Here is a 23,695-nt window from a genome sequence, read left to right as displayed (position 1 = left end):
TGTATATTTGCCCTGGGAAAGGGGGTGTTTATTTCCTGGGAAGGTCAACAAGCTTAGTTGGGTTTGATGATTGATGCTTCACTGCAGAATTGACTGCCATGAGAGGGGGCTGTCTAAAAATTTAAATTCTTCTTCATTCTAGCACCAACGGGGCCTTAGAGCGGGACACGCTAGCGCTGGGAGCTTTGTTCTTAGAATATGTCGACTTGACCCGGATGCTGCTCGAGGCTGAAAATGACAAAGAGGTTGAAATCCTCAAAGACATCCGAGCCCATTTCAGTGCGATGATAGCCAATTTAATTCAGTGTGTTCCAGGTAAACTGATACACCAATGTATGGCACATTGTATGCTTGGAGCATCATTTTTAATCCCCTTTACCTCTGTGTAGCTCAGGGATGGATGAAGCATTTTATTTATTTCTGGACAATTGGAAGTGCCAACTAGAACAGACTGCAGCAATTGAAGACAGAGTTGGAGAGAGAACAACAGTGAATTAATTCAACCTTGTGTTTTTCTTGTCATTCTGTCTTTTGTTTTGGTTCCCATCTAAAATAAAGAACCTGTGTGATTTCAATAGGAAGGAACTCATTCAAAGAAAGCCTTTGAAAAGGCTGTGTGTTTTGTTTTTGTTTTTGTATTTGTATTTTACATAGCCTCATTGTGATAATGTCTCAGTATCACGTCAGCATAATTCATACAGTCAGTCGGGTTCTAGCCAATAAGCCTAGTTGACAAAGAAGCCATAATTTCTGTTATCTGGTTTAGTAAGTTCCACATTTCGATTATTGTTATGTGGTTAAGCAGAATTTTTTCTGTCGAATTAAATGACTATAAAAGAGATCCAAACTGTACAACTAGACTCGGCTTTAAAATAGTCAGTCAGTGGGGAGCAACTAGCTGGCACAGTGGATAAAGCAACGGCCCTGAATTCAGGAAAACCTGAGTTCAAATCTGGCCTCAGACACTTGACACTTACTAGCTGTGTGACCCTGGGCAAGTCACTTAACCCTCATTGTCCAGGAAAAAAAAAAAAAACAACAACAACAACAAAAATGATCAGTCAATGCAACAACAACAAAAAAATAATAAACTAATCACATCAGTGAAAAAAAAAATCAGCCAACCCGGTGGGGATGAGGAGGGAGGGGTTGTGATAGTACATATACACAACCAACACCTGGCTGTAAGTTTCACTTTAGGATCTGTTTTTCTCATGCAGTGTAGACACAGCTTTGGTGTAATTGAAAGAACATTGGACTTTTAAGTCAGAAGGTCTAAGTTGGAATCCTGGTTCTATCACTTCCTAGATGTGTGACCTTATACAAGTCACTAAACATAGTCAGCATCTGGTTGAATGGCCAGTACCAAAGGGAAGGAAGGGAAGAAAGCAGAAAGGAAGGAAGGGAAAAGAAAAGGAAGGAGGGAGGGAAAAGTGAGTTTATCAAGTACCTACTATGAAGTGCCTGTGTGCTAAGCACTTTTAAAAACAATATCTCATTTGATCCTCACAACAACCCTGGAAAGTGGGTGCTATTATTATCCCCATTTTACAACGAAGAAAACTGAGGCAAACAGGTTAAGTGACCTACCCAAGCATGAGAGACTGGATTTGAACTCAGGTCTTCCAGACTTCAGACCCAGCACTTTAAACAGTGCATCATCTAGCTGCCTCAGAGGTCTCTAATTCTGGACATTGAAAAACTGAAGCCTGATTTGAAAAGCATGGCCAAGATGGTGAGGGGACTGGAGATCATGCTAATAGAATGGAACTCGTGATGATCAGCCTAGAGAAGAGGAGATTAAGGGGATTTGATGCATAGCTGCCATGAAATATTTGTAAGTCGGCCATGGAGAAGAAAGAATAGATTTGGTCTGGCTGGACCTGGAACAAGAAACTATGGATAAAATCTGAAGAGAAACAGATTTAAGTTTGATGTAAGGCAAAGCTTCCTAACAATTAGAGTTGCCAAAAGCAGCATGACTGTACCAAGGGGGTTCCCGCTCCCTGGAGGTTTTCAAGTAAAGGCTACATTCAATCAGGAGGAGCAGGGTTGTAGAAGGGATTCTTAGATATGGATTGGGCTAGCTGGCCCCTGAGGTCCTTTCTCACTCAGACATTCTCTCATCCTCTGGGGCTAAATTTCCTATTGTGGGGTTCAAAGGAGGAGAGAGGGGGCAGCTAGGTGGCGCAGTAGATAGAGCACCGGCCCTGGAGTCAGGAGTACTTGAGTTCAAATCCGGCCTCAGACACTTAACATTACTAGCTGTGTGACCCTGGACAAGTTACTTAACCCAATTGCCTCACTAAAAAACAAACAAACAAACAAACAAAAACAAAAACAAAGGAGGAGAGAGAGGGGAGGAGAGGGAGGGAGGGAGGGAGAGAGAGACATAGAGGTAGATAGGTAGATGGATGGATGGATAGATAGATGATAGGAAGGAAGATAGAAAGAAATAAAGAGAAGAAGGAAGGAAGAAAGGAAGAAAGAAAGAGAAAAAAAGAAAAGAGAATGAAAGAAGGGTGGGTGGGTGGATGGATGGTAGGTAGGTAGGTAGATAAATGGATGTATATATATAAGCCCACTTTGTAACTATAAAATGGTATGTAAATGTTAGCTACTATTGGTATTATTAAGTTGGAATATTTTAATGACACCATATAGTTGGGATATTATTAGTAGTACTATTCTGTATTAAAATAAAATATATACCTGCCTACAATTGTTGTTATAGGCAATCAAATTAGGTTTTTCCCTCCTTGGCCTTCTTTCTCTTGGGTGTCCACAAATTCAGACTCAAATTTTACTTCCAGTAATTACAACCTATTTATTTAAAATAGGCAATTTATGAAATTGCATTCAGAAGTTCTTTAGAGCCCAGGATAATAATGGGAACACTGTACATAGAAGTAAGAAAAGAGTTTTAGAAATAAATGAATGAAAAAACCCACATTTATTAAGCACTTACTGTGTGCAAAGCTATAAATGGAAAAATTGAGAAAATCCCTGGTCTCTAGGGGCTCCCATTCTAATTGGGGAAAACAACATATGAAACCAAGTCCTAAGGGTACAGTGGTGGAGCAGGTAGCGAGCAGGATCCAAGGACTATCCGAAGATGCCAAGTTTGTTAGTATCTACTTCTCTCTGCCTTGGGCATTAAGAGAAATTATGTGCAAAAGAGAACACTAAGTTTTTTATCAGTCTTGTTTCATGAAAAAAAAAATGTTTTATAAGCTAAAGAAATTTTTAATTCACCGTTTTTTTACTTTTATAAAACTTGAAATATGTGAATCATGAGGGCTCAGACTGCACTGTTTCATTCCCTAGTTCACCACAGAAGATTTCTCTTCCCCCAGCAAAGTCTGAGGCACCATCTCTTCATCTTGTTTAGCCAGTGGGCAGGACCCTTCAGCATTATGTTCACACCTCTGGATCGTTACAGTGATAGAAATCATCAAATAACAAGATACCAGTATTGTGCATTAAAGGTAGGTACTTGTCTTTTCCTTACTGTGAAATGCTGCAGTCTCGTTTTTTAAAAATTCAAGAACTTTGCAGGGAAAATACTCATAAGATGTGAGTTTATGTTTTTAAAAATCCAGGATTATAGCAGTGTGGGAATGCCTTCCACTATGCAAACCCCTTCACTTCTCAGTTGACTATTTCCTGAGTTGTTGTGGTCAAAAAAATTTCATGTCCTAGTAGCCAGCTTTCTGGAGATGAGATTCTCTGTGCTCATCTGGGCTGGTCCTAAGGATGACCACCAGGTCTATGCTTAAAGTCTTTATAGCCTGGTAGTATATTCTAGAAGTTAAACCCCATTCAGATTCACTTCCAGGCCATGAGGAAACATCAGAAGCAGGTGTATACCCATACATACATGTGTATTGTACAAGTATATCATATGTGTGGATATGCATTGTGTGAATATACATATACATGTATGTGTGTATACATACGTAGAGTTGGGCACTGCTTCAGATGTGCTGAGCTTTAATACTTCACTGGTTTTTCTAAGTAAATATCAAGTATTTTTCTTTTCCACAATTTGCCTTTTTAGTTTATGAATAAATGTTTATTATCCAAGCAACATTTTAAGCCTCTTCTTATACTTATAAAGGGATGGTATAGCATGGTGAATCTCAAGAACTAACTTCAGAGTCAGGAAAACCTGAGTTCAACTCCTCCCTCTGACATATACTGACTGTGAGATCCTTGTGACTAAGTTGCTGAGTTAGTATTGATCTGCATTAATGGAGGGAGTTTCTTCCCCTAGGAGTTCCATATACCAATGGTCTGCTCCCCCCAAAAAAAAGTTCCCCTGATAATCAAAATCCATTGACTAGAAACTGTTTAGCTAAAGTCCATTTTCTTTTAAATGCTAAGAAATAATCCTCGCATTTGGAATGTCTTACTTCCTTACTCGGTCTAGTTAAAACCACAGAAATGCATACCCTTCAAGCAATGGATCATTTATAAAGGGCTAAAATTTAGGGCCTGAAATTTGGTAGTAGGATTAACCAGGGAATGTTTTAAGACATTGCAACTAGTTATACTGCTTCAGATGATCCTCATAAATTATAAATCTAAACTCTCTTTCAAGATTACTTTGTAGATTCAATCAAATTTCAGTAAGAATATCCAGGACTTCACTAAGCCCCAATCTTACCTCTGTATCTCTCCCTGTTTTTTATTATTAGGCTATGTCAGCAGTCCTGTGCTGTGGCCCTGTTTTTGACAATGTGGGCCTCTCCCCAGATGGCTATCTATACAAATGGCTTGACAACATTCTGGCTTGTCAAGATTTACGAGTAAGTAGCTACCTTATTTAAAAATCTGTTTTGTATTTTGTCCTATCAAGTTCTTGAGAATTGTAAACCGTTTTCTTCATCACTTCCAAAACAAACCCATCATTCGGTGGCAGGCATTTAAGCAGCTTCTGTTCTAGACAACATCAAGTTACTTTAGGAGAATGAAGTGTCACTTGGTGAAAGTTACTGGTTTTCTATCTCTGGGTATATATTAACTACCATTTTAATATGATAAGCTGTTTTCAAGCGCATTGCAAAAATAGGATGAGTTTTTGTCTATTGCTAAGTACCAAACCAAGGGTATCAGCCAAGTAGGAAGATTGATTGAGTTGGCTTGATCTTCTCCCTTGTAAGAACTCCATCCTGCAAAGCACTCTCATCTGCTTCTAGGCCCTAGAAGTAAGCAAAATGACCTTCATTTATCTTTCTCTTTCATTTCCATTGCTAATGCAGACAAAATGACGTTAGGTAGAGGCAAAAAAAAAATTTTTTTTAATTAAATAAACTTGTTAGTTAAAGGGAAAAAGGAGGTTGTAAATTATAGCTTCTAGGTCTGTTCTGAACAAACATATAAATTAACTTCATGATGTTTGAAAAAATTTCTGAAACCATCATTTAATCTTTTCATTATTTTAGATTTTAATTAGAATGTTTAATAATAAACATCCTAATTAAAAGGAAGGACCCAGAATATTGTTGTCATTTTTGTTTTCAAATATTGACAAATGACCCACTAGGCCAAATGGTCTAGTAATCAAACCCAATCAAACAATATTCCCTCCAATGTTTTAATCTGTAAGTACAGTCATACTACATGAACTACAGACTATAACTGATGACATGTGAGCAGAGCTTGGTGTTGTAATCAAATCGAATTTACAATAAAGTTAATTTACCTGAATATACATGATAAAACATTTGATGATGTGCCTAATGGTTAATATGCTACCATAGTAATTTAGCAAACCAAAGTTTAACAGGTTTTCTTTTATCTTTGTTAGTATCTATGAATGTCAGTTGTGTTTACATTTTTCCTTTCCATAAGCTAAATAATCCCTCCTCTCATGGACATTTATTTGCCCAGGCTTACACAAACACATGCATTAACATATACACTGTTCATTATAAAGCAGTTGCTCAATCAGCAGTCCAGAACAGCCCGGATTTCTTGGACTTTCTTCCCAGAGACAGAAAAGAAAGAAGGGAGACACAGACTGGGGGATAATGAAGATTCAGGATGATGGTATAGGAGAAGAAAGAGAGGATAGCAAAAATAGACACTAGGAGCCTTAGAGAGAATGGAGAAGGTCTTATATTGAAGCAAAAGAGAATACAGATTCTAGCACTTGTAGAGATGGTCTGCCGCCTGCCCCCATACACACACACATGCCAACACTTCCCACGAATAGATACACAGACACAGACACAGACACAGACACAGACACACACACACACACACACACGAGGCCAACTGGCTTTCAAATGCATTCGTATTAACGTGTAAAAGACTAATATTAAATAGACATGAGGGCAATGGTCTGCAGAAGTGGAGAACAGAGGGCAAAAATTAACTTAATTTTCTTACCAGCTTGGCACCATGGCACCTAGTTATTTTACCTCCTATTACTGCCACCAGCACCATTTTCTCACTGGCATGTCATTCCTGCTGCCCCTTTGTTGTGGGATTTTATAGCACTCTCAAAAAAAAATGGGTCTAGGAAGCCAAGGAGTGGAAAAGGCTTTCCAGGCCTTTTGAAGCCAGAATTGGATGTGTTCAGATTGAGCTTGTCCTCTGTCATGGGATGCCAGAGAATTCAGAGTTCAGGAGTAGAATGGGAGCCGTGCCATGTAGCTTCTTTACTAACTTGTCATGGTCAGACACTCTACTTCCTTGCCACTGGCCCCCAATGCCCTCTTCTTTGAGAGCATGAGCTGACTGTTATGCCTCATTCTCTGTTTTCCCAGCATTAAGGAAGCAAAGGTAGCAGGATCACAAATCCCAGAGCCTATATACCTCTTAAATACCTGCTTATTTCTTCTCTCTGTCTCTGTCTCTGTCTCTGTGTCTCTCTGTGTCTCTTTCTGTCTCTCTGTCTCTGTCTCTGTGTGCTGTCTCTCTGTGTCTCTGTCTCTCTCTGTCACTGTCTTTCTCTCTCTCTGTCTCTGTCTCTCTGTCTCTCTCTGTGTCTCTGTCTCTTTCTGTCTCTGTCTCTCTCTGTATCTCTGTCTCTTTCTGTGTCTTTGTCTCTTTCTGTCTCTGTCTCTATCTGACTCTGTTGCTGTCTCTCTGTCCCTTTCTGTCTCTCTCTGTCTCTGTGTCTCTGTCTCTTTCTGTCTCTGTCTCTCTCTGTATCTCTGTCTCTTTCTGTCTCTCTCTGTCTCTGTGTGTGTGTCTCTCTCTCCTCCCAGAGATGCCCTGGTGGCAAGGACTTGATGGTTAATACTTCAGTCCCTTTATTATCAGTAAGAACACAATACTTGCACCTCACTTCTTTCCTGTGCCAGCCCACACTTGGTCACATTTCCCTCTGGGGAAGCAGGTGCTACTGAAGTGGAGAAGGAATGAATCTGGGAGCACCTCAGAAAACCCCCACCCAGTAGCAGTCCTAACTACCTAGAACTCTACTCAGCTTTAAGTGAAAGGCATTTAGGCCTTATGTAGTTTAAGAGACTGGGTTGTTCACACATGCTCATCCATTTTAAAATCATAATACATGTCTAAGTGGCAAGAGAGCTGGCCTGAAAGCCAGCAAGATGAGCTCAAGTCCAGCTTCTGACACCTGCCGAGCAAATCACTTGTCCTCTCAGTGATCTAGCACTTTAAAGCAACAAATTGTAGAGAAAATCCCAACCTGCATTGGTAGAAGGAGTTTCCTTAAAACAGTTAGTTATAGGGGGCAGCTGGGTGGCGCAGTGGATAAAGCACTGACCCTGGAGTCAGGAGGACCTGAGTTCAAATACAGCCTCAGAAACTTGACACTTACTAGCTGTATGACCCTGGGCAAGTCACTTAACCCTCATTGCCCCACCAAAAAAAAAAAAAAAAAAAACCAGTTAGTTATAGAGAAAGTGCAAGCCTACTTTGATAGGAGTTTCCTCACTTGAAAGTTTTCCATACCAGTGAGATCATAGGATCTGTCCCTGTGAGTTTCCTAATTAAACATAGTACTTCTATGTCCTTTCAGTGTTTAAAAAATAAAGTAAGCTGGTGGGTCCCATATTTTTCTCTGTATAACATGCTAAATTCGATTCTAACCTTCTCTTATTGTTATTAAGAACTTTGCACTCAACGTGCAAAGATACTACTTGAAAATTGAACCAGAACACTTGTGAGTTGCTAAAGTTGTTCCATCACTTCCTCCACTTTGTCCAGAATGCTCTTTGCTTCATTATAGACATTCTGCATATGGGCCTCAAATAGTCTTTCTGTAAATAGGAATAATTCAATAAAACTATCTGCTTTATATGACACTAGATGTGTCACTAAATGTTGTTTTGTGTGTCTTCAGGTCCATCAGCTTGGCTGTGAAGTTGTGGTCTTGCTATTGGAACTAAATCCTGACCAAATAAATCTCTTCAATTGGGCTATTGACCGGTGCTACACGGGCTCCTATCAACTTGCTTCTGGGTGTTTCAAAGCCATTGCAACTGTTTGTGGAAGCAGGTATGTAGATGTACATGTTATTGTTGTTGTTCAGTTATTTTCAATTGTGTCTGACTTTTTGTGACCCCATTTGGGGTTTTCTTGGCAAAGATAATGTGGTGGTTTGTCTATCCCTGGAGCATAGCATAATGTCCATCACAATGTAGGCACTTAATCACTAATCAATATTGATTTATTGATTGAATTAGGTTTTGATGGATTTCAACAGGTAGAGATTGGGAGAGGGGGAAAGGGATGAAGTACCCTCCATGTGTGGAGAATATCATGAACAAAAGTCATAGAGGTGGGGAAGCACTGGGTTAGTTAGTTCAGGAAGCAGTGAAGAGTTCTATTTGGTTGCATTCTGTATGGAAGATCTCTCATTACATAAGATCTGGAAGCCATATTAACTCTTTCATTCAACCAAGAGAGTGACTTTAAGTTGAAGAAGCCTTTTTTAACTCTAATTTCTAGTGGTGTTAAGATGAGATCCAGAGATTCAAATGTCTACATGACAACAGTTTCTTCAAAAAAATTTGTAGGGGCAGCTAGGTGGCTCAGTGGATAGAGCACCGGCCCTGGAGTCAGGAGTACCTGAGTTCAAATCCGGCCTCAGACACTTAACACTTACTAGCTGTGTGACCCTGGGCAAGTCACTTAACCCCAATTGCCTCACTTAAAAAAAAAAATTTTGTAGAGGTTCTAATCCTGAGCTTTACAGAAAATGCCCAGACTTCAGTTTCCTCTTCTGGGTGTTAGGCTTCTGAGGTCCCTTACATCCCAAGATCTGTGAACCTTTGGTCAGCCCCACCATGCTGAAAGAGCCTTCAGTCCTCTCAACATGCTAATGTGTTTTTGAGAGACCCCCTATGAGAAGAAAGGGTCAAGGGATAATTCCAGAAAATGTCTACCTTTTACCCAAAGAAGAACATGGGGGAAACTCAAAGAATATTGTTGAACATTAATTTTTATAGAACATCATAGAAATCTGATATAGTTATTTTTATTTTTCATTGACATATTTTTTGTTTGTTTTTGGTGAGGCAGTTGGGGTTAAGTGACTTGCCCAGGGTCACACAGCACTAGTGTCAAGTGTCTGAGGTCGGATTTGAACTCAGGTCCTTCTGACTCCTGGGCCGGCGCTCTATCCACTCCTCCACCTAGCTGCCCCGACTAGTGCATCTTAAACAGCGATCTTTAATTATTGGACTGAGGCACTAAGAATCTATCAGTCTTTAATTCCAACCAGTTTGGGTCCAATGTTATTTAATCAAAACATTATTTTTATGAGACATCTACTTCTGATAGTATAGAGAAAATGAAAGCTAGAGTCAGTGTAAGTAACCAACTATGTATCATTTCACATATATGTATGCATACACATATATGAAATAAATATACATATATGAATATATATTCAGTAATTGGAATCTCTTGGTCTGGTTTTTCATAAATACTGATCGTGAAATTTTCATTCTACTTTTTGTTCTCTGTAAACACAATGGCAAAAAAAACTCGATTTAAACAGCCCAGTTTTCCTTTAAAGTCATGTTTTATGCTGCTTAAGAAAATGCAAAAACAAAAACATGATTATGGAAAATTAATCATCATGAGAAGTTCAATGGGGATTTTGACCATCTTCTTCACCTGTGTTTTGCTTATCTTGCAACTTCTTTGATAGCCATGTTTTTATGTTTTTTGGCTATGTTAACACCTTTACCTGGGAACTAAAAAACTGGCTTGTCTTCTCTAACTTGGTTCACTTTTCTCTGGAAAAAAAGAAAAGTTGTTAATATTCACCCACAGTGAACTTTGAACTGTCCTAGGCAAATTTAATTCTTTAGCCAGATACCCTATAAAAAATAACACACTGCATTCCTTTGAAGAGATCCAGGTATTTTTCCTGAAGGAATGCAAATAAAGGGTACATGATTTTAGCAGTATATATTGTAATCTCAACAAAAATAACTCATCAGAAATCACAACTGGTAAAATCCCCTGAGCTTAAAGCATTTAGGGGGGAAAGGGAGGGAAGTTGGTGTTCTTGGCAATTTGGATTTCTAATCTTAAAAATATTAATTTGCATTTTTACAGTCAGTAAGCATTTATTAAGCACTATGTGCAGATACTATGCTAAGCTCTGGGGATACAAAGAAAAGCAAAAGACAGTCCCTACCCTCAAGGAGCTTACAATCTAGTACAGGTGACAGCATGCAAACAAACATGAACAAATAAGATGGATAAATAAATTGGATAAATTGGAGATCATCAACAGAGACATTTACATTTTTTCTTTTCTCTTAGCCTGCCTTATGATATTAAGTAAGGGAAAGCAATGTTTTCTCTTTTTATATGGGGCCTTTCCTGATTCCTCCCCTCACCAACTGCTAGTACATTTTCCCCCAAAAATTGTATATACTTTATAAGTACTTATATATTTACATACAAAAGTGGTATATACTTTTTTAATGTACATGTTCTTCTCCTGATAGAATGTAAGCCCCTTGAGGGGAAGCACTATTTAATTTTTGTCTTCATATCCCCAGCGTCTAGCACAGTGCCTGGCACATAGGAGGTGCCTAATAAATGCTTGCTGACCGATTGATTGCTTGTGCTGTCATGCCTGGGTGCCTAACACAGGCCACAGACTAAAAAAGCTTTCGATTAGGACACTGAAACATCTCTCCTCCATTGACATATTTCATGTTTCACTGTGGCAAGGCAGCCCTGCATAAGAGAAAGAGGCCAGGATGGAGTGTCCAACAACCCAAGTCTCTGTCCTGGCTCTGCTACCTCCTAGCAGTAAGATCTTGGGCTAATCACTTAATTTCACGGAGCTTTAGTTCTCTCATTTATAAGATGGATATAATATCCACACTGTCTCACAGCATTGTTGTGAGCATCAAATGAGATAACGTGAGCCCAATTTTAGAGCTGGAAGGAACTTGGTACATAGAGTAATTTGCAAATTTTAAGACCCTAGAGAATAAGCTATTAATGAGTTATTGGTACATGTTAACTCCCTCCCCTAGCCACCACTGCCTTCTATGTGTTGTGTTATAATAGAAGCTCCTTCAGGGGGCAAAGACGATTTCACTGGTAATTGTATCCTAAACACTTAATATAGAGTTTAGCACATGTTAGACATGTAACAAATGCCTTCTGTTCATTCAATAGTTTATATTGTAAAGCAGTAGAAACATGGCCTCATTTTCCACAATTATGTGTTCCTGCAAACTTGGGTGGAGATTAAAGCATATTTTAAGTGCTAGAGAAGAACTGTTGTGATTAATTCTATTTGATGAGGAGAGGGGACCAGTCCTACAATTTTATTTTATTTATTTATTTGTGTGTGTGTGCCAATGAGGATTAAGTGACCTGCCCAGGATCACACAGCTAGTAAGTGTCAAGTGTCTAAGGTTGGATTTGAACTCAGGTCCTCCTGAATCCAGGGCTGGTGCTTTATCCACTGTACCACCTAGCTGCCCCCACCCCCCAGACCTACAAATTTATTGATTTAGAGAGCTCTGTGCAGATCTGCAACCTATAGCCTTGGGTCTGGAGTTCTTAACCTTTTTGTATCTCATGGAAACCTTTGTCAGTGTGCTGAAGCTATGGACCTTTTCCCGGGGGGCGGGGGAGGGGGGGTTTGGATTTTTCTTTATTGATAATTAGAGGAAAAGTTGACTTTCAATTAGAGGTTAGTGAAAGTAAAAATTTTGGCTTTTTCCCATCCAATTTCATGGACACCCTCTCAAGTCTACTGGGATCTGTGGATCTCAGGGTTAAGAATCTCTGCCTTAGAGATTTGCCCTGAGAGATTTAGCACTATGTCACACAAACAGGATGTGTCAAAGGTAGATATGAACCCAGGCCTTCCTGACTCTGAGGTCAGCTCTTTAAACATTCCATACCATGCACCTTGTACTCTTCATGAATTCTTTAATAAAATGATTTATTACTATTTTTATAAAAACAAATGGAGGGGCAGCTAGGTGGCGCAGTGGATAGAGCACCGGCCCTGGAGTCAGGAGTACCTGAGTTCAAATCCGGCCTCAGCCACTTAACACTTACTAGCTGTGTGACCCTGGGCAAGTCACTTAACCCCAATTGCCTTACTAAAAAACAAAAACAAAAAAATAGTCATTCTTCAATTTCCTTTTTTTTATAAATATAGATTTTATATTTTTGATATAGGTATGTCTAAATCTATTTTATCAATAGGAAATTATTCATTATTAACTTAAAAATAAGGCAGTTGTGTACATTTTTAATGGCTAAGTCGAGTTTAGTATTTCTCCCTTTGGTTTCAGAAAAGGACTTCAGGTCTTTTATGGAAGTAAATGTTTTTTCATAAATCTTTATATTTATAAGCTGTGATAATCAAATTTTTAACTCCATACCTCTCTTGTGCCTCTTGTTTTAAGACGGATCTTCTAAGGATAACAGTAAAATCATCATCCTGGTATTCCTGAATCTATCTTTCTTTCTCTCTCTCTCTTTCACACACACACACACACACACACACACACACCAAAGTATATTGACTAAAGAATAGTCTGGAATTAGTGGTTAGGGCCATTCCTAAGAGAAATGGGATTTAATCATATTTATTTGACATTGCTATTAAGTTATAGTCTTTCATTTTAGACCTCTTCCCCTGAGAAGGGGAAGATTATTTCACAGACCACTTTCTAAAAGTTTATTTATTACTCTCCATGGCTATGTGAATTAGCATGGGCCCGGTGCCTAGATAATTACTTGAGACAATAGACTTAAAATAAGTTTATTAAGTTCAGATTTTGTTTTCTGACTTTGGAGTTGAGTTTCCATGGAAAATATTTTGTGTAAACTATATGCCTGTAGTCAAAACCATGGCAAGAGTTCTCTTAGCCTCATGATATTGAGAGGAGATAGAATAAATGTCCTGAGGAACGGGTGAAATGGTGTGAATAGTGGTGAATATATATTAGGATGCTTTAAAAAAAAAGTCATGGAGAGATAAGACATTATTATAATTATGTACATATTTCCACAGCCTATCAACTAGGCAGATTGAGTTTATAAATAGGCACTGGTCTTCTATTCATCAGTCATTCATTTTCATGTTTTCTAATTCAGATCAATTAGTGATGGTAAGTCTATTTTTTTTGTTTTTTGTTTTTTGGGTTTTGCCAGGCAATGAGGGCTAAGTGACTTGCCCAGGGTCACACAGCTAGTAAGTGTAAAGTGTCTGAGGCCGAATTTGAACTCAGGTCATCCTGAATCCAGAGCCGATGCTTTATGCACTGTGCCACCTAGCTGCCCCAGTAGCCTATTTTTTCATTTTACAGATCAGGAAATTAAGACATATAAAGATTCAATGACTTTTATAGGACAGTCTAGATGGTATACATATTTCCTCTCAGTAGCTCACCAGAGTGGACCCCTGTGATAGACTTAAGGAAAGACATGTATAAGAGGCCTACAGAATAGGCAGGCATGGATGAACTGACCTGCATCAAGGGAGAGAACCTCCTGATTATTGAGATATAGGTTTCATTTGGGTATTGAGTTATCAGTTATTATTTTCTGGGGTTTAGGGATTTCTTTTCCTAACTGCATTTGACTACTTTAGTATCCATAGGTTTTTCCTTTAATCCTTCATCACATATAACTAAATATGTTTATATTGTATTTTGTCATTTGTGTTGGAGTTTTATTTAAGACTGGGGTCTTGATTTTTAAGGGTTCTAGGAGTTTGGGTTTGAGAGCCATGAAGTAAAATTCCTCGCATCCTCTCTGTTTAAATACTGGCCCAGCATCCTGTCAATCAGAAGCTGGTTTCCCTTTATCTCAAGCAAATGGTATCTACATTCCCCATAATGTAGGCCTCTTCCACAGAACCCCTTGTGGTCAGATGTGCCTTTACCCTTACTTCTTGGGTCCTTAGCCACACAAGGGCCCAGTTCCAGCACCGGGGCTGCTTTGGGATGCAGTCACTACCTTGAGTGCATTTGTCTGTCAACACAAATAGAATGGTATTTCAGAATCCCCCAATTTCACAGAATCCTATATTAGGCTAGCAGTAAAAGGTAATATATTTGAGTATCTCAAGAGGTTCTCTTGAAAATTATAGAAGCTCCTTAAATTTATTAAATGGGAAATTGCCTTTATAGAGACAACTTCACACACTGGTGATTTTAAAAGAAATTGCCCTGCATAGCAATCATTTTTTATATCAGTGTTTTTCCAGCCCTTACTCTCATCTTTTCTTAAACTTTCTGATAGGAATGTATTTATACTGGGTTTGTACCTTTCAAAAAAAAATTCTTTTAAAAATGGACTTTCTTAAACATTATAATTATTAATGGAAGTTGGTCCTAAATCAAAAAGGAAATAACAGGAAAGAGAACAGGTATGGAATGTTTATACCTCCAGGCTAACCGCAGCACTCTGAGGTTAGACTCTAGGTGAATGTCAGTCATTCTACATTTACAAAGGTGCCATTCACCAACTGGCCGCCTCACTCCTGAGTGTGAAGAGTGACCCATTTTCCACTCTAGAAACAGCAAGTGTTAGAAAATGTACACATCAAATAGCAGCCATCTTTAAACTAGTATCACATAAGAAATAATGCATTTAATAATTGTAAATTCTATGTAAGTATTCCTATAACAGTCATGTAATTAAAGATATGCCCCTGTGCACCATGTATAATTTGTACTAAGCAGCGAGCTGCCAAGAAACAACATACTGTTTTTGTCCAATTTTTTATTTTCCATGCAAATGTGTTTGTGGAAGAATTCAAGTATATTTACTTTGTACCAGTACCAGATTTGGAAACAGAGAGGGATGTTTTTGCTTCCACATCTGGCAATGTAAGCAGTAGCAGAATGAGGCTTGGGTGGTTTACATGATAGAAAAGGTATTGGTAAATATGAACAAGATTAATGTATTTTCAATGACCCACATAGTATTTCTGCAGACCTAATTAATGATTTTTCAAAGTTATCAGCTATGCTGGCTTATAAAATTGTATTATTTATTTTTCAGGAACTATCCCTTCGACATAGTGACTTTACTGAACCTTGTCCTATTCAAAGCCTCTGACACCAACAGAGAGATTTATGAAATTTCCATGCAACTCATGCAGGCATGTATTCTTTGCTTTCTTGAAATATTCTGCTTTTAAATACAGATTGGAGATACATATGATCTAATTTCCTATAAAACATACTTTCTGACTCCAAGGTTTGCCCTCTATCCATTATGTCACACTCTACCTACTTGTCTCTCTCTGTGTCTCTCTGTCTCTCTTTCCATTTAAGTGGTATAGTATTTATATCATTATATGTATAATTATAGATTGTACGTTATATTTATGTTTTTGAGGCTAATGAACTGAAAATATATTCATAATGAGTTGAAAATATGTATTCTGTCTTGCTCTCTTTATATATAATATATACATATATATTCAGCTCATTAGTCTCAAAAAAGTGCCAGTGATTAAATTATACAGGAAATAGTTCCTGTGTTTAATGCAGGAAAATATTTGATCCCTTATCCTTAAGCACTCATTTCAGTATATTTGTTACTTTTTTTATAAATATTAAATTTAAATGTTAACAATCAACAAATGATTGATGGGATATTCTTAGTTTTTTGTCTCATTTCTCATTTTTCTACTTCTTCATAGATTTTAGAAGCAAAACTTTTTGTATATTCAAAGAAAGTAGCTGAACAAAGACCTGGCACTATTCTTTACGGAACGCATGGCCCATTACCACCTCTCTACAGTGTATCACTAGGCCTACTCTCATATGAACTGGCCAGGATGTACCCTGAGCTCACCCTTCCTCTTTTCTCAGGTATCTAAGGAATATTTGATAATGTTGTGTACAATAATTTATTCAATTATAGAAGTCACTTTCCTTCTTGTCACTTCATTAGAAAGCTATACTGATGAAAAAATTTAATTCAGAATTGCTTTTGGCTTAGTTATGCCACAGTGCCCAGCTTACAGTAGATACTTAATAAATGCTTACTGTTGTTGTTGTTACTATTATTTTGATGAAGTCCCATGTTGCCTTTCATTCCATGTGCATATCTTTAGAGGTGAGCCAGAGATTCCCGACAACGCACCCCAATGGGCGTCAGATCATGCTCACCTATTTACTTCCATGGCTTCACAACATTGAACTGGTTGACAGCCGGCTCCTCCTCCCAGGCTCGAGCCCCAGCACTCCTGAAGATGAAATCAAGGACAGAGAAGGAGAAGTTACAGTTTCATTTGGCCTAAAAGGAAATGGGTGGGGTTCTCCAGAGGCTACCTCACTGGTCCTTAATAATCTCATGTATATGACTGCCAAGGTAAACCAAGAGGGATATCTTTCCTATAATAGTCAAGCTGCAATCTTTTTCTTAACTTAATATGCCTCATGCTACAGCCACCAAGGGAAAAGGGTCCCTAGCATTCTCACTATTCACCATGACATTGTGTAACGAGTGGCATTTTCTACTGCTGTGATTCTGTGATTGTGAAATGGCATCTTTTGACAGATGAAACGTTTAGGAGATGTGCCTCATTTTTAGTATCCCCAAGGATACTTCTTCTAAGTGAATATGAGTATTATTTTTTTAATTGAATCTCCCTATTTCTCCTGGGCCAGAAGTGTAGTGGCCACTCACAGCCCCATTCCCAGTAGCAATCAGTAACAAAAGCCTTAATCCACTCCATTTTCTTATCTGGGCTGAACTGCCCCCTCCTTAGTCAGCCTGGTGGCCCCCCACTCCCTCGGCCTCCCCATGTTCTTGCCAGACTTAGTGTGGACACCTAATAGGTTTTAACACCACTTTACTCAGAACTCCCAAACTCAAGGGATATGTCAGTTTAAACCTCAATCTCCCCTAATAGCAGGGATTACAGGTTTGTGCCACGCCGGGCTTTAGAATGATTTTTTTAGAAATTATTTTTACATGAACATTGTCCCCCTTTTCTCAATTTCCTCTTTTTTATTTCTGTCTTCTGTAGTATGGAGATGAAGTTCCAGGACCAGAAATGGAAAATGCTTGGAATGCCCTAGCCAACAATGAGAAGTGGAGCAATAATCTGAGAATCACCCTGCAGTTTCTAATCAGTCTTTGTGGGGTCAGCAGCGATACCATCCTCTTGCCTTATGTGAGTGTTTTGAAGATTTATTTTAATTTTAAATGGGTCCATTTGCAATGTGCCACATGATTTAATATTTGTTCTAGAAATGTGAAAGTTTGCAGATCACACTTATTTCCTGGGGGTCCCACCTAGGATATTTCATACTAGTCCCCCTGACCCAGGAGATAGGCTTCCTGATATTTCAGTTACTAAGATTGGTATGAATATGGAGGTACTTGATTATATGATACCTTAATACTAGGAAGAAATCATCTAAATCTAGACCAGTTCTCTTTAGAGTAGACTTTCCAGGGGAAAAAAAAGTATATCTATATGAATGAATTTCAGGTATTATAGCCACTTAAGGTACCTTATGTACTTGCTAAACTAGAAGCCCAGAAATATTTGCTCTCTGAGCTGTACAGTACAAGGTTGGGAATCATGGGCAAATTAACTGGAAAGGTAAAGGAAGAAATATTGGATAGCATTTTGAAGATAAAAAAATGTTCCCTTAAATTTCTCAAACCTCCTTTCCTTCCAGAATAGACCTCAGCAACAATACCCTGAGAGTAGCTGAGAGTCAATCAATTACCTATAGAAATTCTAGTACCCTAAGCAGAATACTAGCAGTATCTCGAGATGAACAGTCATTTCCATTCTCAATTTCTTCTAGCAGGCACCTCCACATTGTCCACCTCAGAAAGCTCAAGTGCCTTTAAATATGTTGCCTCTGATATCAGAGTGGGCTGATCATAATAGGGTTTATGGTGGTGGTGGTGGTGGTGGTGATGATGGTAGTTAACATTTATCAAGTTTTAATATTTGCAAAGATCTTTATGATTATTACCTCATTTTATTCTTACAACCCTGGGAAGTAGGAGGATCAGTATTATAAAGTGTTTCAATTTGAGATTCTGCCGCTATTGATATAGTATTTATAATGCCATATTGATGACAGATAGATAGGTACATAGATTGATAGACAAATAGGCAGATAGAGAGATTTGTAAATAAAACTATTTTCTCTCCAAATTTAAGAGGTAGAAGAGGAAAAAATTAGAACACAATATTTCTTGGATTCCACATGTCTGTCTGGTATTTTTTGTTTGTATTTTTAAAGATATTAACTCAGCTGCAATGTTAAAACACTTTTATTAAGATTAATGTTTTTTGTGATTTCTAAAAATGCTTTTTTTCCCGGGAGGTTTGAACTTCCCTGCTGTTATGGTGCCTTGAAGGCGGAGGTACAAGCTTGACTTACTTCAGGCTGGATAGCTGGGTTGGCATCATTGCCTACTGGTCTATAAAAGCTTTCATCCCAACTTATTTTTAAATTGTACAAGTACAAAAAGTGGCTAAAACTCCCTTGTTTCTTGGGGAGAAGGGAAAGGCAGAAGGTTGGATTCCTTTTTAAACAAAAATAACTAGCATATTTTTTCCATGTTTTATATAAATAAAATTCTTTCCTAGGATATGGCCTTATATGCCAAGTTTTCAGTTTGGAGAAAATTCATATGCCCCAAAGGCAACACATATGAGTTTCTCTAAGACTCAGTCATTGGAAATAACAAAATCTTTAGAGTTGCCAACTCAGCCCTATTTTCTTTTTTTTTTCTTCTTCCTTTTTTTTTTTTTTTTTTTGGTGGGGCAATGAGGGTTAAGTGGCTTGCCGAGGTCACACAGCTAGCAAGTGCCAAGTGTCTGAGGCCAGATTTGAATTCAAGTCCTCCTGAATCCAGGGCCAGTGTTTTATTCACTGCGCCACCTAGCTGCCCCAGCCCTATTTTCAGGAAGATAGATAAAATAATTGATAGATAAATAATGACACAGATGGAAATTTGAATATGTAGGACAGCATAAATACAAAGATCAGCCAGCCCAAGACTAATCCTCAGTCAGAGGGTGCTTTGTGTTGATTTCAGATCCTTAGTAAGTGTCTTCCAAACCTGTCTGATGATGCCCTCGAATGAGTGAATAGGTCACCATCTGTGCCATCCCCAACTTTGGCTTCTTACAAATTGCAATCTGAAAATTATCCATTCCTTCCCACTTAGATTAAGAAGGTAGCAATATACCTATGCCGCAACAACACCATCCAAACCATGGAAGAGCTTTTATTTGAGCTGCAGCAGACAGAGCCAGTGAATCCCATCGTCCAACATTGTGATAACCCACCCTTCTACCGTTTCACCGCCAGCAGCAAGCCCTCAGCTGCTGCTTCTGGTAGGAGTTTAAACTTTTTATTTGGTGTACAACTTAGAATTCATTTAAAAACATTAATAATCCAGATTAAATTTAAAAGTGTGCCCTGCATTTTCAAAGAACCACATGTTATTACCAGCACACCACCAGGTATACCTTTGATTTGGGTTTGTTTTTTTCTTTCTTCATGGAGAGGAAAAAAATTATTCCTGTATAACTCCATAGGTATTTGTGTAGGTATCTTGCAGACAGACGTGACTAAGGGACAGCTAAGGAACAATCTAACTTGGAAAAGGTTGACTATAGAAGCCTTACATCTATCAAGTTATCAAGTTGGTTTTAGACAAGTTCTTCTTGGAAAAGTACACAGTCTGATAGCTCCTGCTACTTTTCAGTTCAGGCTGAGTCTAGTCAGTCAGTCAACAAACATTTATTAAGTGTCTACTATGTGTCAGGGACCATGCTAAGTGCAGGGGGTACAAAAAGAAAAGGCAAAAACGTGTTTCCAGCTTCTCCAGTAAGTCAGTGACCTCAACTTTCTAGTCCCTCTTTCCTGGACCTTAACTTGGGTGAACCCTTTCCCATGTCAGGCTAGAATAATCCCAAATCATATTACCACTTTTAGTAAGTCAGCCTCTTCAAAAAAGATAAGTGCCGTGAGTGAGTGATAGAGATGCTCTACGAGTAGAGAGGAGGCAGAAAATGACCCATCTTCATGAGAATGTAGGTCTTGAAGGGTAGGCACAGATTGGGGACAGAACATTTCAGGGAGAAGGAATGATATAAGAGCCATAGTGGCCATAACAGTTCACATGTGCATAGCACATTGAGGATTCCGCAGTGCTGCAATCAGAAAAACAGAAGCAGAAAAGCCTAAGGCAGCAAAGTAGACCAGTTTGGCCAAGCATGTTACTTATGCAGGAGGGTATGGGTTAGAGTCCAATTATGTTGGTCTTTGAATGTCGTACTGACAGGATTGGACTTTTGTCCTCTATATAGTAGGGATCCAGTGAAAGTTTTTTAGCAGGGGAGTAAGATAATCTGAACAATGAAGTAGGAAGATAAATTCAGACCAGAGAGGAAAAGACTGGAGGCAAGGAGACCAGTTAGGAAATTTTCCAAGTACTCCAAGCATAAATAATAAGAATACTAGGAATGGAAAAGAAGTGATAAACAAAAGAAACGTGTGATGGAAGAATGGCCAAGATTTAATGACTGATCAGAAGAGCAGCCAGGAAGGGATGTGGCTTTTCAAGACTTCAGAGGTTGGTGAAGAGAATTCTGGTACTGACATTAAGGAAGTTGGGGAGTGAGAGGGGATGACACATTTCATTTTAAACATGTTAAATTGAAGGTGTTTTTCTTTAACAAAAGTTTTAGCCTGTAGTTGATTCTCTGTATTGGCCTTCATTTCAGTGTACAGTCTGCCTACTTTATCACAATAGGATAGAAAGGAGGGCAGAAGAATAATATGGCATGTCTCATCATTTGGGTGGCCAGGAAGCCAGGGTTTCAGGAATGTTGTAGCCTTGGTTTATAAGAAGGCTAAGGAAGTTTGGTTTTGACCATAACAGATGTCTGAACCATCTCTGTCGGTGTTATGGTCTTTGGAGGTTGCTCGGTCTCTGAGATTTAGCCAAGAACATTAGAAATCTTTGAAAAGCCTAGATGGAGAATGCTGTCCTCAAATGACTTGAGATCCAAGCCAAGGTCCTCAGGCTGCATCCTTGTTTTGTTTGTCGGTTTATTCTGAGTATCTTTCTTTCAACCCTATATACAGGAACCACTTCCAGCAGCAACACCGTAGTAGCTGGCCAGGATAGTTTCCCAGATGTGGAGGAAGGCAGGACAGTGAAAGAAACCGATGAGAGGTTGGTGCACATATGATTAAATCTTCGGCATGCCGCATGCTTGCTTCCTTTGTTATCTGAGATTTCTTTTTCTCTTGAAATTGGTTCACCTCCATTTCCTTTCCCAATTCACTTCTTCCTGTGCTGTCTAATCAGCCCTCTTGCCATATCAAGGACAGGAGCTGTCTTGCTATTTTAGTTGCTTTTCATTTAATATCTTTCTTTACTATTGTCCAAAAGTTCTCAGCCCTTCTTTGTCAGAAGGTCCCAATGGTGCCAGGTTAAATATGCTCCTTGATGGGAGAAAGAAGAAAAATCATGCTATAGGGTCATTCTCTTTCCATTTGCCTACTATATTGGACAAAATTAACTTAGTTCTAAAAGCACTGACTCTATAAGTTTCTTCTACCATCTTAAAGTCACAGGGGGGAAAAAAGATCCAAGTAAGTGGCTCTTCCTCTTCTGGGATAGTCTATTGAACAGATACTATTAGTTGTTCCATTTCATGAAGAGTAACTAGGTAAATAGAGGAGAGTGAATTTCACCCTGAAACTAAACAATACAAAATATCTGATTACTGGATTCTTTCTCATAGTTAAACTGGGGCAAATTAGCCATTGTGATTGAATTCCATGAAATTGGGAAAACCTTTACCGTGGATTGATATAGTGGCTGGTTGCCACATAGTAAGTGCTTAGTAACTGTTATTTGGATGATTACTCAATTGACAAAAGAGACAATATCCCAACGAGTATGTTTTCTAGTGAAATGATATTACTCTATTTGATCAAAATTGAGCTAGCTCATCAGTAAATAGAGCCCTGGATCTGGAGGCAAGAAGACTAGATTTAAAATATGGCCTCTGACACCAACTGTGTCACCCTGGGCAAATCACTTAATCTCTGTTTGTCTTAGTTTCCTCAACTGTAAAATGGGGGTCACAGTAGTACACACTTGCCAGGATTGGTGTGAGGATCAGATGAAATCATATTTACAAAGTGCTTATTACAATACCTGGCATAGAGTAGGTACTTGATAAATGCTTGTACCTTCCCCTCTGCCCCGAAGAGTTGTGTCAAGTCCTAGTAGTATCCCTGAGTGCATTCACTAAAGAACACAGCAACTAGCTCAGAGCCTCATATGTGATAGGTACTCAATAGATGCTTACTGAATGAATGAATGAATGAATGAATGAATGAATGAATGAATGAATGAATGAATGAATGAATGAATGAATGAATGAATGAATATCTAGATGAACACATACTTGAGTAAGGTCAGGACCCTAAGTGGAAAATTATTTGACAAGAGCCAGTTTCATCTGGAGTCCTGAGTCATCTTCATCTAATTAAATAATTTACCAGATTTCTCAAGATTTAAACAAGAAATTGCATACTAGGGTGGATGTTCATCCACACAGGTGTTTCCTTTCAACTCAAGGCCCAAGAGATGCAGGCCATCTGGATCAAGGAGCCATGAATTACAGGTTCTCCTTCTTAAGTATTGGTCTGTAATAAATCCACTGTAATTAGTAAAGGTTTTCAATACGTAATGGATCGGTTGTGCTACATATTTGTTCATCAATTCATGATTTTGGGGAGTACAAATTAATAATACCTTTGTAGTTCTCCTTTAGAGTAAATATATGTAACTTGTTATTTTAAAGAACACCCTTCAGCAATATAATTGCTGTGAGGTTTGTGTTATTTTTTAAATAAAAAATTAATTGTTTTAAAAGGTTCCATTAGATACATGAATAGAACATCTCCAAAACAAGTACTCTCCATATGTCTTGACTGATCTGAACTTGTAGCATTCAGGATGAACTTTGATTGGAAGTCCAATAGCTCACTACTACAGGGATCAGTCATTTCTTCTGTGTGGGTAATTTCTCCAGTGACACAGAAGACCACCTCCTCTGTGATTTAGTACATGATCTTCAAGAGTTACTGTTAGGGGCAGCTAGGTGGCACAGTGGATAGAGCACCGGCCCTGGAGTCAGGAGTACCTGAGTTCAAATCCGGCCTCAGACACTTAACACTTACTAGCTGTG

The 23,695-nt window shown here is 38.6% G+C and overlaps 1 protein-coding gene across 9 annotated transcripts in view; it reads left to right on the top strand.

Annotated features, from left to right (window-relative positions):
* The window catches only part of FRY (FRY microtubule binding protein), a 570,040-nt gene that overhangs the window by 447,986 nt on the left and 98,359 nt on the right, over positions 1-23,695 (top strand). For all 9 annotated transcript variants that reach the window (XM_043997434.1, XM_043997432.1, XM_043997428.1 and 6 more), the window contains 10 exons: positions 143-315; positions 3,328-3,488; positions 4,701-4,811; positions 8,321-8,475; positions 15,490-15,589; positions 16,136-16,307; positions 16,553-16,809; positions 17,471-17,617; positions 19,645-19,813; positions 21,573-21,663. In XM_043997434.1, the coding sequence (XP_043853369.1) occupies positions 143-315; positions 3,328-3,488; positions 4,701-4,811; positions 8,321-8,475; positions 15,490-15,589; positions 16,136-16,307; positions 16,553-16,809; positions 17,471-17,617; positions 19,645-19,813; positions 21,573-21,663 (1,536 nt within the window). The remainder of the gene's footprint in view (positions 1-142; positions 316-3,327; positions 3,489-4,700; positions 4,812-8,320; positions 8,476-15,489; positions 15,590-16,135; positions 16,308-16,552; positions 16,810-17,470; positions 17,618-19,644; positions 19,814-21,572; positions 21,664-23,695) is intronic.

The sequence above is a fragment of the Dromiciops gliroides genome, chromosome 3, assembly GCF_019393635.1.
Source record: "Dromiciops gliroides isolate mDroGli1 chromosome 3, mDroGli1.pri, whole genome shotgun sequence".
NCBI classification, from domain to species: Eukaryota; Metazoa; Chordata; class Mammalia; order Microbiotheria; family Microbiotheriidae; genus Dromiciops; species Dromiciops gliroides.
This window is presented reverse-complemented; position numbering and strand designations above follow the sequence as displayed.